Source organism: Nannospalax galili, unplaced genomic scaffold, assembly GCF_000622305.1.
Source record: "Nannospalax galili isolate Female #2095 unplaced genomic scaffold, S.galili_v1.0 scaffold429, whole genome shotgun sequence".
NCBI classification, from domain to species: domain Eukaryota; kingdom Metazoa; phylum Chordata; class Mammalia; order Rodentia; family Spalacidae; genus Nannospalax; species Nannospalax galili.
The window spans coordinates 3,584,298-3,605,592 of record NW_008360330.1 but is presented as its reverse complement, the minus strand read 5'-3'; the positions used below and the strand labels follow the sequence as shown (position 1 = coordinate 3,605,592).

The window sequence follows — 21,295 nt, the reverse complement described above, 5'->3', positions numbered from 1 at the left end:
TTTATTTATTTATTTATTTATTTATTTATTTATTTATTTTGGTCTTTTTGAGACAGGGTCTCCCTGTAGCCCCAGCTATCCTAGAACTCGCTATATAGACCAGGCTGGCCTTGAATCACAGAGATCCACATGCCTCTGCCTCCCAAGTGCTGGGATTAAAGCCATGTGCCACCACACCCAGCTTACCCTTCCCTATAACATGGCTCTCAAAACATTTCAAATTCTTGTCAAGTTTACTCCCACCAAGGTCTCTTTCCCTTTTATTTTGTTCGTTCTTACACTAACTCTTGGAATTTTCAATGGTTTATTCAAACTTTGGATTTCAGCTCTTTACCTCTTCAAACAAGCCTTTCCCAGTGTCTCTTCTCTTTCAAAGAACTACTCCTATCACTGTCACATTACTTTGTTTTTATTTAACCCATGGCAATTATCCATCTCTAAAATTACTATGCTTGCTCGTGGTGCACTTATTTATGGGTGGTGTCTCTGAAGTGCTGTGAGAGCAACGGCTCTGTACTGTTGACTAACATTCTCAGCAATCTCGTGCATAATTAACTGTTGGAAAAAATAAGTCCTCTTAACCCTGGCTGGCCTGCCTTCTCCGCCCATGCTTCCCACAATTGCTGTGCCTCAGTTAGAGTGGTAAGTCTGGGTGGCTGTGAACACAGCTCCCCTTGCCTAGAATACTGTCTTACCTGCATGCTCCAGACTGTTTATTTCCTTGCACAAGCTGTTCAATACTTCCTACTCCAAGAAGGCTTTTCTCTCTGGACTTGGTTTCTTGGAGACTATCCCTTTGATTTATTATCCGCCACCATGAGTTTTAGTGGCTGACACATAGTCAGAACTTTTTAATTTTTGTTTTTATATTTGGTAAATCTTTCCTCATCAATAATATACTATAGCTAAATAGCAGGACAAAGAATATAGACCTAATAGAAATTTGTGGAATGAATGCAATCATGCATGCATGAATGAATGAATAGCTGGATACCTGTCACAGTACAATCCTATTGTGTTGGGAGAGCCGAGATGTCTGCTTTCTTCCCTCCTGTGACTCACAACAGAATCACTTGCTTGAAACAGTCCAGTGTGTATATTTATTATCATATGCAACTGATATATGAGCTTGAACTTTACCCTTTTCTTTCCTATAAGACTCATTAAAATGGAAATGAATAAGTGAGATTTAAGGTATTATTAGAGTATTGTTTTAATCTACAATAATTTATATGTAAGTACAATAAATTTTGCTTTTCCCTACAGAGACAACTGATGATTGAGAGTGGCAAATGAGCAGGCCAAGGTTATGGGAACCAGATTTTCTTCTTCCATGTTGAACAGAGACTCTTTCTTGACCTCAGCAGCTATTGCCCAGGAGGTGCTGAGCTCTGAATCTGAATCCCCGGGTGCTCACCTCTCCTTGGGCAGGCGAAAGCGAGGCTGTCGGTGGCAGCGCTTGCAGAGATTGAAGAGCCTGCGAACAATCCGGTGTGTTTTCTTGAACAGCACTTTCAGGCCTGCTCCTAGCTGCTGGTAGCGGTGCTGGAGGTTAGTGTCCATGGCCCAGTATTGGGAGATGGCTGTGGAGTTCAGGAATCTGTCACTGGGTAGCCTTTTCAGCAGGACCTGGAACTCTTCTGTGGGCAAAAACACAGGGGGAATGCGATGCAGAATCCTGGGAGGTCAGATTGATGTTTCCCCAGAACTAGGGAGCCCTCAAAGTCACTGCTCAGTAAGAAGGCCTCACATTCACTATGCCAGATTTGTAAAAAGTTATTATTAATGGCTATATTGGAAAATCATAAAATATGGTTTCAGGGCTTTTTCTGTCCTTTCAATTCTAGTGTATCTCTGAGTTTCCAAACAGATCTCTGGGACCCCTCAAAAGACTAGATGTTCGGCTTTTCCTAATACCCTTGGGATGTGCCTCTTTCCCTTTTACATTTCCTTATAAGTTACCCATGATATCGCCTTAAGCCAAGCTTCTTGACTTTCAGAACTCTCTGGTGAAAGACAGGTAAATACAGGCACACAGAAGGTACAGGCCCAATTCAGAGATCTTAGAAATCTTTTGCTCCCTGAGCCTAGCCGCTCCCTCCACAACCTACTCTCTTAAGATCCTTCCCTTTCTTAGGCTCACAGTCCTGTATCCACTCTTTCCTGGAGCTAATCTACAAGCAATGTACTTTCTGACTCCAAGCTCCAAGTGTGAGTTCTTCTCAGCTTTCTAAGCACATGATGCTTTCTGAACTCATGCTCAGGTCTCTGTCCTCTCTTTGCTTTTCCTTGGGATTTGCCTGGTGGAGGTCTGGAGGCCCTTACTTCTTCATCAGTAGTAATTCACAGTGCTGAAAGCCTTAAGTTGAATTCTAGAACATCTACTATTCTTAGGCCAAAGTAGGAGGTTGGGGATGGGAATTTGACAATTTTTAATAGTTACATGCATCAACCTATTATATTATCACTTTCAAAGATGTGGACATCACCTCACTTAGGACCCACATGATTAAACCAAGACAGTAAAGCTGGTCAGTAGTAGGGTAAGCATGCAATACCAATTCTTCAGAACCTAGGACATAAACTGATATTGATACTAATTTTAACAGCCACAAATGATCAACTTCTGTTGGGTGGCCACCAGAGCTAGTCTATATATACTTCATCTATTCCATAAGTATTTATTATCTGAAAGCATTTTTCTAGGCACTACGGAATCACTAGCCAGATGGAGAGACAAGATCTGTAATCTCAGTGGTATTCATCTTAACTTACTAAATCCTTAAATACACTTTTAAGTTAGATACTGTCTATTTATGTAAAGAAAGAAGACAACACTTGAGATTCCTGGTGGTGATATAACCTTTCTTTCTCTAGAAATTCATAGACTCAATAAGTGTCTGATTTAAGCTTCAAGTCAAATTTCCAATGTTCTGACTTGTACCTCACAGCCTCCCCTCTTTGGCAAAGGGAAATCCTGAGTCAGTTGACTGCTCACCTGACTCCTCGAACTGCTGGGTGTGAGTGGCCCAGGAGTCCTGGATCTGCATCAAGCTGTCTTCCATGGCTTGGATATCAGCATCAGGACAGTTGCATTCAGGGAAAGTGGGACTGCATTTGCACCAGCAGTCATTCTCCTTGCAGACCAGCTCCCCCTCAGAGCTGCATGAGATATAGCTAAGTGCTGCAGCCACGAAACGCTCACGCAGGTGTTCAGGAAGCAGCACCTGCAAGCCTGGGGAAAGGATGAATGGAAAAATCACTGAGCAGAACCAGTGGGGGTGCAGTTTCCCACACTCAAGGCTGTAGGAATCCAGGCTGGGGTTTTGCTGACTGGGCCCAAGAATGGTCACCCCAGGGCCTGATCCTGCTGAGCTGGTTGGGAAAGAGGGTTATCCCAGCCCCTGTGACAGATGGGGGAGTATCTGAAAATGCAGATGAGGACCATCAAAGCCCAAGGCTTAACCTAACTCCTCACATCAGGCAAATTGAGAGCGTGCATATCATAAGAACAGGCTTACTGGCTATACATCAGCATTTCTAGGGGAGAAACAGGAAGATGTTTCAGATAAAAGAAGAGCTTACAGCACTCACGGGGGAGGAATCAAGGCTTGATGAGCTTGCACTGCCTCCAATAGCCATCCTGTTTTTAGGTTCACCAAAGTTAGCAGTACATGTACTAACTCACTACTAAATACTAACCTTTCTGAGCATCCCATTCCAGTCTGGACAATTGGGTTATTGCCCTGGTTAGGAGATAAGGTGGTGCTGGTGGTATACCCAGGTACTATGACAAGTATTTTCTCTATATATAATTGCTAGGAGTTCATGGTCATCTTATCCTAGGATGTTTTTGTTTTATTTTCTGAGACAAGGTCTCATAGCTCAAGCTGTTCTACAAAACTGGTGATGATTTGAAACTCTTGGTCTTCCTATCTCAGCCTTCTAAGTACTGGGATTACAGATGAGTACCTACATACCCAGCTTCATGTTGAAATTTTAAAGAAAAGACAGTCCAAACCAGAACAGCACAGTGACTCATTTGAGTCATAGCACTGGTGTCAGTCACTTCTTTCATCAGGTCACAATCACACGGCATACCTGGCAATGGATGCCTATCTCAATATGATTTAACTCTTAAGAAGATCTGACCACCATCTGAATGGTAGTCAATGTCCCAAGATTCATTAGGCTTGGATAGGCATGAACTCCTCTCGGCTCTCATTTTATTGCCTCTTCTGGTCTTGGATATAATGTACTAAGTTACTTCAAGCTTCAGTTTTCTCATCCATCTGTGATGGGTATCCGTTTACCAGGAGAACACAGGTTGGCTTCAAGCCACACATAGGTGGCTGCTAGAAGTTCACCAAAGGATGAATGAAAGATAGATGTGGCTTTGGATGCAGAGTGGGCCATGTTTGAGGTTAGATCTTCGGGAGTCTCCTCCAGATAGTACTGGGAGAGTAAGGGATAGAAAGACCTCTGCATATGATGAGCCCCTTTCCTTAAATATACACCATTTCCACATCCTTGACTTTGTCCTTGGCAGGAAATCAAAGAGCTGAAAGTGTGTATCCAAGTCTCAGCAGACCTCGCACTATAACTTAAAATTGTCAGCAGCCTTAGATGTTTTCTGTTCTTATTTGAGGTCCATCCCCTATTCTGAACTGCTACTAAATTTTCCTTTCTTGAGTCTGTGCCCACCACAGCACTTGACAGTCCCCAACACACATACCATATCCACAGGCTTGCTTTCAACATTCACCCTCTTTAAGTACTTTCCTCCTCCCCGTTGCGTCCCTCCTCCTCACCAGAACATTTCCCATTGCTATAAAATAAGTGCCCTGAGCAATGTCTGCATGAGTGATGGGCTATAAAATTAAATGGCATAAACTATTCCAAATGAACCAGCGGACACTTTGAACTTCACTCACTGCTAATTTCCAGGCACAAACCCATCTCCTACAGGGACATGGGAGAAGAGCGATGTCAATTGTATTAGGAAGCTCTGAATAAGTCTTTTACTCCTTGTTATTATATATTTCTTGATTCCTAAAGCAAGGCTGGTTGCATCTGGCTCAGATTGCCTGGAATTTGTAATCGTAGATCCTGGGTGAGGGCTATTGATTTTGTAATGCTGGGATAGTAATATCTTAAACAGAGCCCAATTTGGTTAGGTATTAAGAAAAATGAACTTTCCCTCGTGAATCAATTTACATAGCCCTTCCTTTACAGAGCTGAGGAGCAGGGCCGGTAGTGTGCATCTCCACTTCTGTCCTAGGCTTTGGTCATACTACAGAGGCTTTTTCTTTCCCAGTTTTGTCTATTCTGTCTCTAGTCCTAAGGCTCCTTTCATTCCTCTCATATTCTTTCCTGAAGTTCCCATGGAAGATCAGAGACAAATAAAAGAAAGCAAGGGCCACTCTCCTATTGTGATTACAGATCAGAGGTCCCAAAGTGTGTAGACCTCATTTGACTGAGAGTTGGTGAGCCCATAAGGACTCCACAAAGGCTAATTGTTCCTTAATGTGTCTTTAGGACAAAGCAGAGGACTTTGGGATAACAAAGGCGATCTCTGAGCTAGGCCAAGGCTTATAAGGATGTCCGTCTGACTCCTACAGGATAAGACAAGTTTTGAGAAGGAATACACAACGGCAGAATTTAGCTATCATGTTGTTGGAGCAATGGTCATGGGTGTAGGACAAATCATCAGAAGTTTTCTCAAAAAAATTTATAGAAAGTTGTTAAGTGCTTGTCCTAGAACTTGTGGTAGTTCTTGTTGTAAGAAGGACTTAACCAAGGCAGGCAAGGGTAGGAATTAGCTTAGCAACATAAGACACCAAATAACGTGGCCTCTGCACATGCTTTCCTAATAATGCACTTGATAGACTTGGACGGACCTTAGACTGCATGTAGTCTGCACACCACCCTACTCTAAACAATGCACCCAGCAACCTGTTAGCAGCCTGGAATCCTCAGCTGTATCCAGCTGCATTGCATTCCACCCTGAACAATGTAATACATTTTTCTTCCCCTTAACAGCCATCAAAGTTATATTTCATTCAATTTTACTCCACTTATGTCCAGGTACAAAAGGAGGACGGTATCTTGCCTAGACTGGTTTGGAGCATATGTGCAATAAAGCAAAACTGTGTTCCCAAGTGAACTTTTTGAGAGACTCTTTCATTTACCATCTCATACCACCTTAGGTCAACCAAAATTAGAAAACCACCCAAACTATACCTCTGATTACCAGCTCCTCCTTCTCTTGAACACCATAAAAGGAAGCCTCAAACAATACTCAATACCTTTAAGCACCTTTACTCACAAGGCCTGCTGTCAATTTTGGCAGTGTATTGCTAAACTGTACTATTTCTTTGAATAAAATTACTTTGCTACTTTTATAAATCTGTGTGAGCTCTTATTTTAGTCCTTTGAGTAAGAGTCAAAGAACATGGAAACACCCTGCCCAGACTCTGACCACAGGTAACATATTCAAATGAGAAAACAAGCCCTTTTCTTTCTCTTCAGTGATCCAGGTTTTCCATCATGTATGAGCGGTGTGAAATCACATGCAACTACTTACCCAGTAACTGCACTTTGTTCTCTGGACTCTGAACCAGGACAGAGCTGACTGAGTCCAGATTGTCATAGTTGCTGCAGCCCAGGGGGCCAGTCCTGGTCTCTGTGACCTAGAGAAGAAGGACAGGATATGGAATGAGAAAACAATAGGAAGCTTTTTCTTTGCCCTTCCTTTCCATCCATCCGTTAGAGTTTCCACATCCGGTCTCTGACCAGTCGAAGGAACTCCATGTGTCTTTCCCTTCCCCAGAAATATAAGGTCACTTTGCCCCCTTGTCCTGAGTCAATGAACATCTGTTGTGTATGGTTGGCAACACGGTTGGATATGAGTGAGACCCTTTCAGAAGACTCCAAATGAAATTTATATTCTAGAAGAGAAAATTCAGCATAGGCAGAGAAAGTTGGATATAGAATGAGACCTTCAAGTTGGCATCATCCTTTTCCTACCCTAGAGGAAGGCAAAGGGCCAGAGGTTAGCCCATATTTGAGCCTTGCATCTGCTTGACGTGGTGCTCACAGGTTTTAGAGATCCCAAAGATGAAAAGCACTAGAGATATGAGTTATGAGCATTATTATTAGTATTAAACATTTAAGTCCCACCTCAGCACTGAGATGTCCTTAGAGAAAATCAGCCATGAGCTTACTGCATATTTTAATAAGTGTATTAAATATACATAAACTCTTGTAGCCATGTAATATTCCAAACACCATATTTTAAAGTATTATAAAGTTGGCCCATCAGTTTTCCCTGATGTTTAAAGTATAAGATGAAAAATGGGAAGCTTTAAATGTGCTGAAATAATTATGTAATAAGAATGATGGAGACCCGAGGCCCTTTCTTCTCAGGATCTCCAAAGTCTTTGCCAACAATCAATCAACCAATCAAGGAGTATTTATTGAGCAGCCACTATTCAATTCCATACAATTCATCAAACATCATAGAGTGCCTTTCTGGAGTTCTGAGTTTTACCTGATACTGCTGACCCTCTCCGGTAGCTCCAGGCACCTTTGCTTTGTAGCAAGCAAGTGAGTTCCAGTTTTAAATCCTTTTCTGGGAGTATTTGATTAATGCCTGGTTCCTACATGCTATAGTATACATAGAGGTAAGCTCACATTTATTTCACTTGCTGTAATGTCAACAGCAGCTTGTACAGTGTCTGGCATATCATAGGTATGCAATGACCCTAGAGAATGTATGAGTAATGCATTCTAGTCTTTTCAGGGAGAAAGGCACAAAGATATTAATGAGCCATTTGAGGAGGCAGGTATATACACAAATGACTACTAGACATCCAAATTGCTACCAAACAATATGCTACAAGACATGGAGAAAAGCATACCTTTAAACAGAGGCCTAACAACAGGAGCAGAGGAAATAGCATCAGAGCTGGTCTTTAAAGGGAAAGAGAAAGTAGGCAGGAAAAGAACTTAGGGGAAACACGTAAAGAGAAAAAAACAAAGTCCAGCAGAATCTACAGCGCATAGGCCCAAAAGTGTGTAGCCATGTGTCCAGGGCCCTAGGAAGGCCAAGGTACAGGGGACATCACAGAGTAGATTATGTTTACCTAGGCTTTAAAAATACACAAGGAATAAAGTTGTTAAGTGGGAGATGGAATGGTACTACACAAATACTGGGAAAAGAGGCAGGAGTGATCTTGGAGCTTAAAGTAGAATGAGACATGTTTATGGAGGTGGTGAGTCATCACTTGGTCTTGAAAAAATGAGTAAGGGTACAAGGGAGCTGGCAAAAGAAAGGCAAGAGGGGTGGCAGTGAGTAGCGGAGCATCTGAGAGGCAGCAAAACACAGTCCAAATGAGAACCAGGACCAGAACCAGATGAAGGGCAGGAGCGACTCTCCAGCTTTTCACCCTGCTAAAACAGCCCAGGTGTTCTCAAGGACAAATTTTACTCCTATTCTTCAAAATGGAAGGCACAATTCAGATAGCTGAGTGGCTGAGCTAGAGTTTGGCAGAAAGTATATTAAAGAACATTATTTTAAATATTTATTTATTTATTTGAGATAGGGTATTACTTTCAGTCTGACCTCGAACTCATTTTATAGTCCAGGCTGTTCTCACAGCAATCTTCCTGCCTCAGCCTTCTGAGTGTAGGGATCATAGGCATGAATCCATAAAAGAGGATTATAAAAGAGTTTTAAGACTCAATCCTTTGCCTTTCATTTCTTAAGAAAGCAGGTCAAAGGGTGGGAAGAAGTGAATTTAAGCTACCTTAAGATGTCATCACTTGCTAAACAAGTATTCTAAACAGACCAGTCTACCTAATATGCTCATGATAGGCCTCAAAAGGTTAGCACTGGGCAATATAAACTGTACTGCTTAGAAATTAGTATTGCTATCCTTCCAACAGAGAATAGGAAAACAGAACCTAGGTAAGTTAAATGACTTACTCAAGGCCATATACCCAGTGGCGTGCTTCAGTGTTTTCTCAAATTATTTTATTCATTTATTTGCTTATTTAACAAATATTCAAGGAGTAACAACTCACAGGTGAACAGGACCATTGCTGCCAGCAAGGAGCTTGCAAATAGTGAAATGTTTCTATAATCCCAGTGTTTTTGGTGACTCTACAAGGGCTGGCCTCTCTATACATGTGAGCACTAGGTGCTGAATACTTCCTACTGAGTGAGTGATTGGCTAGTGGTCAGACCAGACTGAGAACACAGAGTCAGACTTATTTGAAGGTCAAGTCTTCTCTTTCTGTCAAATTTCCTACAAGAAGAGCTATAGCCAACAACTAACTCAGTGATTCCAGGGAAACCTGTGTGGATACCTGGGCCAAATGGCAGTAGCTGGATGATGAGCTATTTGGGAGACTGGATTGTTCCTACCTCCAGGTAAGCTGACCCTCAAAATGTCACTATGTTGTAAATTGGATTTTCCTCTACCCACTACTGAATTGGTGACTCACCAACTAGCTCTAGGAGGGAAGGAGATAACGAGCTTTATGTAGGGATGGGATATGACTCAGGGGGGAGGGCAGGTCAGAGAACATCCACAATAGACTCCCTTCCTCTGGCTTTCCATCCCCAGCACCAGTTCTTGGGCTCCTCCCCACCCACCACCATTGTTTTTGGCACACTGAGACTGACTCTGGTCTTATGATTTTTCTCTCCTGTTTTAAAGGTCGGTTTCACAAGATGACAGTCAGTCAGCTAGGTCGTTGAGAGATGGGAAGGACTTCCCTTTGTTAATTGTGACATGGCAATAGGAACTGATGAGACTAAGACTCACTTCCTGATAGAGGGAAGGGTAGCAAGTCAGGTCTTCACAAGGAAGGCTCGCTCAGGCTTCCCTAGTTCTTGAAGTCATAGGTCTTTTCATTTCTATTTTGTTCTGAGACCATCTCTCTCTTCCCTAGACAGATAAAATATGGGAAGAAGAAAGGGGACTGCACAGGGTCCCACACAGACACTGGCAGGCACTGACCTGGGTGAACAGGATGGGCTAATACAGTCCCCCTCTCCCAGCCTGAGTGATGAAAACCCCTGTCTCTGGCGGGCCAGTCAAGACAATCCTGCAGCTTTCTCTGTAAAGGGGCAGACAGCTCTGGAAGATTATTAAGAAGGCCTATAGAGGTAACAGAAAGTGCAGCTCACTTAGGAACACACATTCAAAAAGTGCCTCAGATAAGCTTTCAGAAGGGGAAAATAATTGTGTGCTAATTGGTCTGTTGACAGAGACCATCCTGCCTTCCGAAAGCCCCAATGGGTCTCAGGTTCATTAGTACATCCAATTTTCCATAATACCAGATTGTGCAAACCATCATTCCAGGAAGGCTACACTCCTCCCCCTTCTCTCACTCCAGACTGTGCCTGCCCTACCTGGAGGGACACATGTAATGCTAAGGACAGAGGAAAATGGGCTTCTAATGGTGAGTGATAGGGCTGGACATGGAGAGCACAGCTGATGGTGTGTGTGCTTAAAAGGCTACAGAGTGAATCCCAGGCTGCTGCATCTTTTTGCAAGCCATTTTTAAGGATGCCTTGTGAAAAACACTCCCTTTTACCACTCTGAGATCCAACTGACCTTTTGTGGGGGCTCTCTTCAGATAGATCCTGGGCATTTCAAACCCTCCTGACCAAGTCCTTCCACTAAATAGACCTGAGCTGTACCTATGTACAAAACCCACTTTGAGATACTGATCCCTTCCAGTAAATTACAGATAAAATGTATGTGTACATGTATATGTATATTCTAAAAGTATAGTTTGCAAAAGTATTTCCATCTGGTATTATACACACCCTTTTGCCAAGTCAGGAGTAGCAGCACATAGAATAGGAGTGCACTGACTAATTGGCAAAGATACCAGCTTTCTTGCTCAGCAGAGTTCTGGAGACTTCTTGAGGTGCATTTGCCCTCGGGATGCCATTGAAAAGAGGTTAAGAGCCTGGGGGGTGGGGAGGAGTGGCTGGTTAAGGCACAGCAGAGGGAGTTAAAAGTATATAAATATTTCAATATCTTTAAAATGAGAGTAACCATATTAGCTGAATGCAAGTTCTGTGTACAGGTGAATTAGTTGGTAACTCATATCACAGAGGGGAGAGGAGTTCAATGACTTCTGAAGGTCATAGAAATAGTAGGCATCAAGGCCTACAACCCAATCCCAAGGATTCTCGCTCCACTTGGCTTCTTTCCTGCTAAACAATGTAGTCTGCCTTCACCTCTCAAGCATTTTATTGAACATCCTGCTAAATGCCAGATGCTGTGAAGGGACCTGGAGCTAGATACATGCTGCAGAGTCCCTACTGCTTTAAGGCCTGCTGTCATGGTGGGTGTGGGGAGGATGGGAACAGGCATGCAAAGAGATGAAATGCAAAGTGACAAGTCCTATAATAAAAGTGTGTACTGATCAGGGTAAACTTGCAACACAGAGTAATGTTTGAAGGGGTCCTAGAGGAACAAACCACAGGGAGCAGGGCACCTGTCTCTCCATGTTAGTGAAAAAGAAGCTGCTAAGGAAGAGTGAAAAGTAACTACACATTTGCTTAGAAGAAACAGCACAGGCAGATGTCCTAGAGGACTTTCCTTTTGTGAAGGCAGAACAGGTGAGCAGAGCCCCTATCCTGACCCCATTTACCTCTTCACCCAGTGACAGAGTAATGACAGAAATGGAAGCCAGCTACACTACTGCTAAAGCATGTTCAGTAAAGAGAGGCAGGTGGCAGGTACCACCACAAAGAAGAAAGACTGTTAGCTAGCAAAGATGTGCTACATGATCTATCCAGGCTCCATGTAGCACATTTAACATGTGTCTGTAAGTACTGATCATTTAGCGAGAAATGGGCTCTGTTCACACCAATACTGCAGACCAAGTCCAACATCCTTACTCTAGCAGAATGTCCTTGAGATCTGTATACCCCACTGAGGACTGGGAAGTCTGGAAATGGGAGAAAATATGAAATATTCCTATTCTGTACATGGTTTTCTGAGTTATATCCCACAGGGAGAACCCATTATACTCCCAGAGAAAACCTCAGACCAGTCAGTCCAGTGGAAGCTGAATATTCATTTCACATTTAAGTGTCCTTGGAAGAGTTCCAAAAAGAGGCTTCCAAGGATGGTGGTCCTTCCTTTGAGGAAATGGGCAGTGGGTGCAGCACTGGGAAGGGCATCCATAGGCACTATAAGAGATGCGGCGTTGAATACCTATCCTTTCACTCCACCACCATAGAGTTAAAAGCTGTGCCCAGTACCCCATTGTAGGGACTCTGAAAGCTCTGCTTTTGCGATTGGGCTGAGAATCAATGCTGAACCATTTTTATTTTCTGAAGAGAACTGAGAGCTATAATGTTAAGAAAAAACATAAAAGGATCTGATTGTTGAAAATTACAAAACTCAGATAATAAATATGAAGCTTATTATTTTATGTGCTAGACCCATGGTTAGCACTGTGGACTCTGAATATTACTCTCGATATCAGGAACCGAGGAAGTGACAATGAACGAAGATGTGGGCCTTGCACCTCTGGCCTTCACTCACAGATGAAACAGAAAGATACCATTCAGGTGGGGCCAGAGTCAGCTCTGCAGCAAAGCAAAGCTACTTGTTACCTGAAGACACTGAGGTACAGAAAAGTCTGTGGTGAACAGAAATCATAACTGTCAGACAAAGGAATCAGGAAGATGAAGCAGATGGAGATTAAGAAGAAAAACTAGAAATATGTATTCCAACACATGTCTAGAGTAACCATGGCAAACCTTTGGCATATTCCAGATACCTGGACTGCATTTAGTGCCCTTTCCTTAGAGAATACTAATAAAGCATATTTATACTCATATAACCTTGAATAGACTGTTTCTTTCAACTAAGCACACTTGTAGGTATTCGTATACATATTAAGCACATGAACCTGACCCATGTATGACTCATGTGTGAAGTCCATAGACTTCATTCAGTAATTCATTCACTTCATTCATTCACCATTTGACGGTGACTTATTACCCACAGTGTAGCAAGCTCTGTACTCTCTCAGGGGACGAAAACTGAATAAGACCTGGTTTCCTCCATAAGGATCTTTTATCTCATATGTAAATAATCATGTTAGCTAGTAATTATAGTTCAAATGACAAACTCTATTATAGAGGTATGTGCGTAAAACATTAAGGAGGGACATTTATGTTAATGATGCTAACAGAAAGGACTAACATTAACTGAGTCAGGAAAAACCGTAAGAGTCACTTTTCTGAACTGAGCCAAGAAGGGAAAGAAGAACCAATGGTAAACAGCCAGGCATGAAAGCACAACAAAACACAAGTGGGAAGTGAGATATTAGAACAAAGGATATTTTAATAAAGACATGTTAGGTATGACCGAGTTACATGATGTAAATAGAGAATAAAAGGGGACAGGGAGAACAAGGACTGTTTAGAGATGAAATTAGAAATTCAGCAAGGCAGACCTTCAAGGTACACAGTTTTGTTAACAATAAGCCCTTCCAATCTCCAACTGTGTTGTGGTATGGGCTATCTGCACATTTTATTATTAAACATCACAGGGTTTTTCTCAAGTTTGAAACTCTTCCAATTATTCAATAATTTTAAAATGAAGAAACTGCAGTCCAGAGAAGTTTGGTAACTTTCTCAAAGCCCCATCACAGTGGTGGGGCTCATATTCTTGGATCAGAGCCTGTATTCGGTCCTTTGCATCACACTGGTACCCACACCCTGCTCAGGTACAGAGGTTTTCTCTGTCTGTGTGCAGTCTAGAGCGTTGAAGGATTTGAAGCAGGAGGTGACATGATGCAGTGACTCATGCTCCTAGTAGCAGCATAAAGAGTAAATCAGGGAGAAGAGCTGAGAAAGGAGATAGGAAGGCATAAGGCAAGAAAGCCAGATACAAGGTGGAAAGGACTTGGATTCAGAGAACAGAATGGGTAAGAAGAAGATGCAAGGGGCCAGCGAGCTGGTAGTGATGGATGAATGAACCTAAATTAGAGAATGAGCGAAACGGGCTACTAGCAGGCGAAAGAACATGTAAAGTTGGTCAGATGAAAGGATGGGAAGGAACATTCATAAGACCTCCATGCTGTCAGTGAAATGGAGACCTTTCATTTCCTGGTAAGACTTTTCCATTTCTTCTCCAACTGTGATATGGCTCAGACTTTGGTTAAATTCAGCGCACCCTCTAGTGCACACCTACTGGTAATAAGGCAATGAGTGGAGCTGATAAAACTCTCAACTACGCTGACTCACCTCATGCCATAATTATGCCCATGGATCTCATGTGGGTTCTTACTACTACCCCCAAATCCTCTACATTTATTCACTCAGGTGACACTCCTCCCACCCAGAGGTAAACAGGTCACATTTTATCCAACAGTTACTTCTTCCTTTTAGCCAATGGATTTGCTTCTTGTTTCACTGAGGATCAGAACTAATTAGAAGAGAATACCTGCCTCTTCCCACCACTCCATCCAACCATCCTACAACATATGTCATCATACATTCTGTACTGTTCCTGATACAAAGAATTGAGTATTTCTATGTAAGACTCATCTTCATTCAAAGATCATGCCTTCGAGATTATGTCCTATCACTTTACCACTTTCTACTGAATTATTCCAGTCAACATAGCAATAAGCTAAAACATCTTTTCATCTTGAAAATGAAAATCACTTCCCTATAGCCCACCTCACTCTCCAGTGAGTACCCAGTCTGTTTTCCTTTACAGAAAAACCATGGTTTCTATTCATATCTATTTCCTCCCTGTATTTCTTCTCTTAGATACTTTCCGTTCAGCCATTTGTACCCTTCATGTCACTGTAAGTGCTCCTCAGCAGGATGCTACTTACATCCAAGTCACCAAACCCTACATCAGTTCTCTACCTTCAGTGATTAACCAATGAATAGTTCTACACAGCTGCTAATGGCTTTTTGTAAAACTCTTTGGCCAGCTCTGTGATCCCATATCGGTTTTCCCCATACCTTTCTGCTCTGTTTTGATCTTCTTGGTTGCATCCTCCTCTTCCTCCCACCTATGAATATCAGATGCTTCACACTCAGCCCAGAGCTCCTTCCTTAGCCACATTCACCCCTCAAGCATGCTGCTCTCATCCTTTCCCATAGTTCTCAACGCCCACTGCCCTTGTGTATACATTTCTGTGCCTGATGGTGATTTTTTTTTTCTTGAAATCTTGGTGTTTCTGTCCAATTTCCTGTTAGAGTCCTTTTGTTGAATGTCTCTCAGGAAGGTCAACTCAACACCTCCACATACATCTAAAACCAAACTCTTGATTTCTTTCTTCTGGATCTGTACTTCATCCCTAGTATTATCCCCTTCAGTAAGTGGAATCACCATTTACTTGGTCAGGCAACATCCCGCAGCAAATCTTGATTTCCTTCTTTTAATTCACTACCTATCTAATCTCAACCATCAGACTTGATTCTGAACCTGAACATTTCACAGTCTCCAAGCCACAAACTGTGTCCTAAGTCGCCATCATGTCCCATCTTGCCCACTGCAATGGCCACTGCACTGGCCCTAAAGTCACCCTTTCCTCTGTCCCCCTTGTCAGTAAGGCTCTGGTGATCTGGACCTGCAACTTCCATGGTGCTACACTTCCTTCCATGGGCTCTGGGCCATTCTAAGCACACTCTTCCTTAAGGCATTCATGCCTGTTCTTCTTTCTGTCTAGAATGCTCTTGTTCATACTGGCCAGATAAATCCCTTCCTCACTTCATGCAGGCCTATTTAAATGGCATTCATTCCTTCAGACAAGTCCATCCTGAAGACTACAAGTCTCCATCACATTCTGTCCTGTTGCTTGCTTTCATTTTTCATACCATTAGTCACCATCTCTCATCATCTACTTATTTATCTATGCTATTTGAATGCATGTTTCATGAGTGCATAGATTTCTTGTTTTGTTCTTTCTTGCCTTCTCAGGATCTACAAGTATGTCTGATACACATCAAACTCTTACTTTGCCTGATATTAAAATTCCTTATTATGGCTGTGTAATCTCCGGCTCCAGTCTACTTGGGAAACTCATTTTGTACAAGTGTGTTGTTTATATCTCTACTGTCACAGATTTTTCCTCTGTGCTTCAACAGTGTACTGAGCTGGTTCCTGACCTGGGGCCTCAGCACTCTTTTTTGACAAAACAGTCTTTCTTCAGTTCTACACAAATCTGGTCTCATCCTCAAAGAATAAACCTTAAAGTGCCCTTCCCAACCCAAAATCTACCTATTATTAATTGTTCCTTCCCCTCACTCTAGGAAATGTATACCACATTTCTGTCTTTTCTTTAAGTAACTGTCTGAAATTACCTTGTTTTACTAATTATCTCAGCCCCCTCCCCAAGAATGCAGCCTTATCCATTTTTTTGATGACAGTGAACCATTCTTTTTTCCAGATCCTTAGAGGATGGATGAGCCATCCGTGTATGAGAGCTGGCTAAGACTATCAGAAAGCGGCTTTTCCCCCTGCTAGGTCCTAGCTGACCTGAAGTTAGCTAAGACTCTGACCTCCCTGCCAGGCCCTCTCAGAGTGATACCTTGATGGCCCCTGTGGCTATTTGGATATGGTGCAGCCTACGCAGTGTGCTCTCTCTGTCAATGAAGTAGGAAGCTGCCAGCTGGTGCAGGGTTTCCAGGGACACTGCAGAGTTGTTCCCGCTGCCCCCAATGGCAGGGGCACCACCTGTTGTTTCTGTCTTTCTGCTCAGTTTCCGCTTGTCCACAAAAATGGTCAGAGATTCTTCTCCTATAACAAAAACATGGGTTCATTAGTGAGATCTTCCATTCCAGAATCCCCTATCAATAAGAACCTGAAGCCCTCAAGCAGGGCAGACTAAGCTGAGAGCGTTGTCCATGCTGTGGGCCTTCCCCCAACCTTACCATTTTGAGAGCAATCTCCACAGACTGTGCACAGGTCACAGGCCTCACTACTGGGAGTCTCTCCTCCTTTCCTTAGCTCTTAAAGCCTCCCAAAGCTCACCCCCTATGCTTCTCCATTTAACATCTTCTATTGATCTCCATCTCAGGCAATCTGCCTCCAAGGGGGAGAAACAATTCTTCCCTCTCAAGTTGTTTATGAGAAGCCACATGGCTATTACTGCTTCCCCAGAAAGGGCAAAAGCTTTGAGGATCTGCCTCTCCTCTCACCATCAAAAATGCTCACCACCTACCGAATGCCAGCAGCTGGCCCCAACCCCGGGTGAGCAATTTTTGTCCACTGAATACTGAGCTAAACGTTAAAAATAAATCCTGCTTTTTTTTTCCCGTGGCTGGTAGGAGCCTGCATTTTCAGAGTTCTGCCGGGTCCCAGTCCCATTTGCACTGTCCCCATCCCCTCCCCCAATTCCACCAGGGGGGAGAAAACCAAAATTGAGGTTTGGCTGGCTAGCGATCTTTACAGTGAGGATGCAGGGGTCAGAGAGAGACTCAAGGAACATCTGGCTACTTCGTTGCCTATAGATTTGACCTTTATAGCCACATTAAGAATTAAGAATGAGGAAGCCTCGGGCTCCATGAATAGCCAAAATAAAAGTAGGAGCGCCCCCTGCTGTTATATGCTGAGTACGATCCTGTCCAGCCTCCAACCTCCTTACCCCGTACCCCCTCTTTCAGGAGCACATTTAAAAGCACATAGTAAAATTCTGGGGTGCATTTGGATGCCGAGAGAATACGCTGCTCTCCAGTGCACCAGGAAGGAAATATTTCTCAGGAAATAAATAATAGGGTAAGGCGGAAAAAAGACCCCGGAAAATAGTGGATTGAACAGATCATAAAAGCTATTTTCAATTGGCTAAGTGGGCCTGGGGACGATGCTTACCTCCAAGAGTGGCAGAAAGTAAGAAATGAGTGCCGTACTTTTTGATGAGGTTTTCCGTAACCTGTTGCAAGTTGGGTCTCCTTCCAAGGAGGCGGATGTTGCGGACAAACTCCGGGGCGAGAGGCAAAGGCAAACTGAAGAAGTCTTTCCTTTCTAGAGCCAAGTTGTTCACTTTCCAGCGGGCGAACTCCCTGGAGGAAAAGCCAAGTGGTAAGAGACGCTCACTGCTCACTGTTTTTCAGAATAGGCAGCAGGCCTGAAGTCGGTAAGGTCCTTAGTCTGCTTGAGGCCTCATCTCCTCTCTCAGGGTGGAGACCCCAGAGCCTGGACGAGGCTTCCGGGCCCCTCCCCTGAACAGTAACTACCAGACTGAGCAGGTCTTATTCAGCTGACCTCCACTACAGCCTCTCCCACCCAGCTTTCCCAGTAGAGAGTAGTAGCTCCGTCTCTTTCCATGAAGGTTGCCAACCTAGTAGCAAAGACTAGCAGGAACACAGCGGATGACATCATCCATGTTTGGCCTCAGGTGCTCACTGGTAAAATCAGGAAGGCTGTTCAGAAACAGCAGTCCTTTAAAGTCTGGATCTTAGATCCCTTAACGCTTTCGAAAATAACCATATTCCGCATATTTTCTCAGGTGGCTCACATCGATTGATACCACATCAGAAATTAAAATGAAGACAATTAAAGTTCTCTATCTAGTGTTTCATGTTGAAGATAACAGTAATAAACCCATTACACACAACCAAATCGATGCATTTTATAGCAATAACTGTATGCTCTGAAACAAAGCAAATTTAACAAAAAGAGCAGCCTTGCTTTGTGTTTTGTAATTGTAGCTGCTTAGCAAAGCAGCCAAACACTCACATTTGACTGTGATTCAGTTTGTTGTCACTGTGGACTGAGGTGTTGCCCACAGTAAGCTAAGCACATGGTCATCTCCTAAATGTTGCTTACAGCATGGTGTCTGAACTCACATCAATAAACTTTTTTAAACTGTTAACTAATAGTTTTATTCCTTTTATTTGAATTATTTATTTTTTGAGACTTTCATCCATGAGTAGAGTATTTATATCATTTCCAGCCCCTCCTCTCCCCATTGAACTCCACCCATATCCTCCACTCCCTCTAAAATTCATGACCTCTTTTTCTTCAATTATTATTGTTACACACACACACACACACACACACACAAACACACACACACCCTACTGAATCCATTTAGTGTTGCTTGTATGTACATGCCTTATATAGTTAGTAGTATAGCTAACTACTTAGGCCTGGATAACCTATGAAGGAGCTCATCCATGGGAAAAAAATGATATCTCTCTCTCTCTCCTCTCATCATTGATTGCCTATAGGTATTCATCTAGGGTTATGACCTTGTGAAATTTCCCCAGCCACATTATTATGTCAGCTTGTATTGTCATTATGCAGGTCTTGTTTAAGCAACCATATGGTTGAGTCCAGCATCCCTTTATACGTAGAAGACACTACCTAGCAGCAGGCTTCCTGGTACTCTGGCTCCTATAATCCTTCCACCCACCCCACCCCCACTTCCACAATATTCCCTGGGCCTTAGCTCGAGGTATTGTGCTTAGGTATTGATGCAGTATCATTTGGAGCTGGTAACTGCATCTTCACTTGTTCACTGCATTTTGACTAGTTGTGAATCTCTGCAATAGCCTTGAAGCCTCTTTAATGAGGGGTAAGAACTATATTTGTCTGTGGGTATAAGGATAATAATTTAGAATACAGTTGGAAATTATATTGGTTTAGGAAAATGGCAGTAGTAGGTTCTCCTCTAGGGTCTACAACCTATTCAGTTATGGGTATTTGGCTAAGTTTACAGAATCAAGCATGGCTTTCCTCCTATTGAACAAGCCTTAAGTCCAATTCTTTTTGTAATCTAGCTCATTGAAATCTGAGGTTTTATATTGTGCTTTGAATGGATCCTTTTACCGTGTGTGAACATATCACATCATGTGTTGGTCATCTTGGGACTATTAGATCACTAACTTAATTCAGCTTTTTTGCATCCTCTTTTTATTATATAGCACCAAAACATCACATTAGTTAATATGACCACTAATCCCATCAGAAACATATTTAATTAAGAAACTTACTGGCTCATAAAAATGAATATAAATTTTCTATAATTTGAATTTTCATGTAAAGCTAAAATTTTATTTTTCATAACAAATATTGTCAGTTTTCCTTTTAAAAGATAGCTTGCTTCACTTTATTGGAGAAAATGTCTGCCAAACATTTAAGTCTAAATAACTGTAGGTTTCTGCTGCTTTTACTTCCAAGAAAAATGGGGTTCCATGAAAAAAATTGCTTGCTCAGCTTGCAACTCAACAACGTATGTATTTCATTGGTAGCTTCAGACATGCTCTGTGTGTGCTTCTGATTTCATCACACAGAACATTAAAAAGACACGTTCCAACATTTAATGATGTTCACAAATTGTACTGCTTTATTTTTCTTAAATGAAGCTGGTATTTCTCTCTCTCTCTCTCTCTCTCTCTCTCTCTCTCTCTCCCCTCTTTCTCTCTGTACTATATTCTGTGTGTATGTGTGTTAGTTCACATATATAATGATGAAGAGCACATGGCTACTGTAGTCATTTGCAATGACTGCTGTTATTCTTATCAACATATCAGCAGTTTTAGTTGTTTTTTTTTTTTTTTTCATTTTTTTTTTTTGCCACCATCTGTGCAAATGTCACACGGGCCCTGGTTTTGAGAAGCCTGATTGCAGAAGGTGGCAATGTTCCTTTATAGAAGCCTCTAGATTTCAGTCCCCATGCTTTGCTCCTCACTGAAATGTTGGTAGCCCAAAGGGTAAAGATTTTTAGGTAGGATCTTTGTCTTAGGGCAAAATTTGAAGAATCATATCCATTTATGGGAAATGAGTTTTCCATTGTCTCCCATGTTACACTGATAAAGAGCATCTTTACTGTGTTAGGAAGCAATAAGATGAAAGCCTTCACAGCTCACTCATCCCAATCCAGCTCACTGTGGCACTGACCTTCCCCTCAAAGTCATGATGGAGCTGCAGAAAATAAAATGATGAAAAATAAATAAATGAAAATCCATGCTTAATCTGAGACTATAGAAGCCCTCCCCATACCCCACATCTAATTCAAGAGGCTCAGATAGAGGAGGAGCATGTGTCAAACATCACCAGGGAAACAAAGGAAAATGGGTGACTAATAATTCAAGGTTCCAACAAAGTCTTTCAAATTTTTCATTGTGTGGCTTTATTTATCGAACAAGGCAAGTTCATAATAATATATTATCAGTTATTTCTTTTGTGCAGGAAATGCTAAACTTTAATTAAAGTACAGGGTATTTTGTCAAAAGCATCTGCTATCCCAAATCCCACTGCAGGGTAAAGAACAGTTGCCTGATCTC

General features: G+C 42.3%; 1 protein-coding gene across 2 annotated transcripts in view; it reads right to left on the bottom strand.

Annotated features, from left to right (window-relative positions):
- Brinp2 (BMP/retinoic acid inducible neural specific 2) overlaps window positions 1-21,295 on the bottom strand; it is a 109,068-nt gene that overhangs the window by 2,457 nt on the left and 85,316 nt on the right. For both annotated transcript variants that reach the window (XM_008826116.1, XM_008826117.1), the window contains exons 3-7: window positions 17,877-18,067; window positions 16,597-16,805; window positions 6,587-6,692; window positions 2,999-3,235; window positions 1,418-1,640 (exon numbers count right to left, since the gene is read on the bottom strand). In XM_008826116.1, the coding sequence (XP_008824338.1) occupies window positions 1,418-1,640; window positions 2,999-3,235; window positions 6,587-6,692; window positions 16,597-16,805; window positions 17,877-18,067 (966 nt within the window). The remainder of the gene's footprint in view (window positions 1-1,417; window positions 1,641-2,998; window positions 3,236-6,586; window positions 6,693-16,596; window positions 16,806-17,876; window positions 18,068-21,295) is intronic.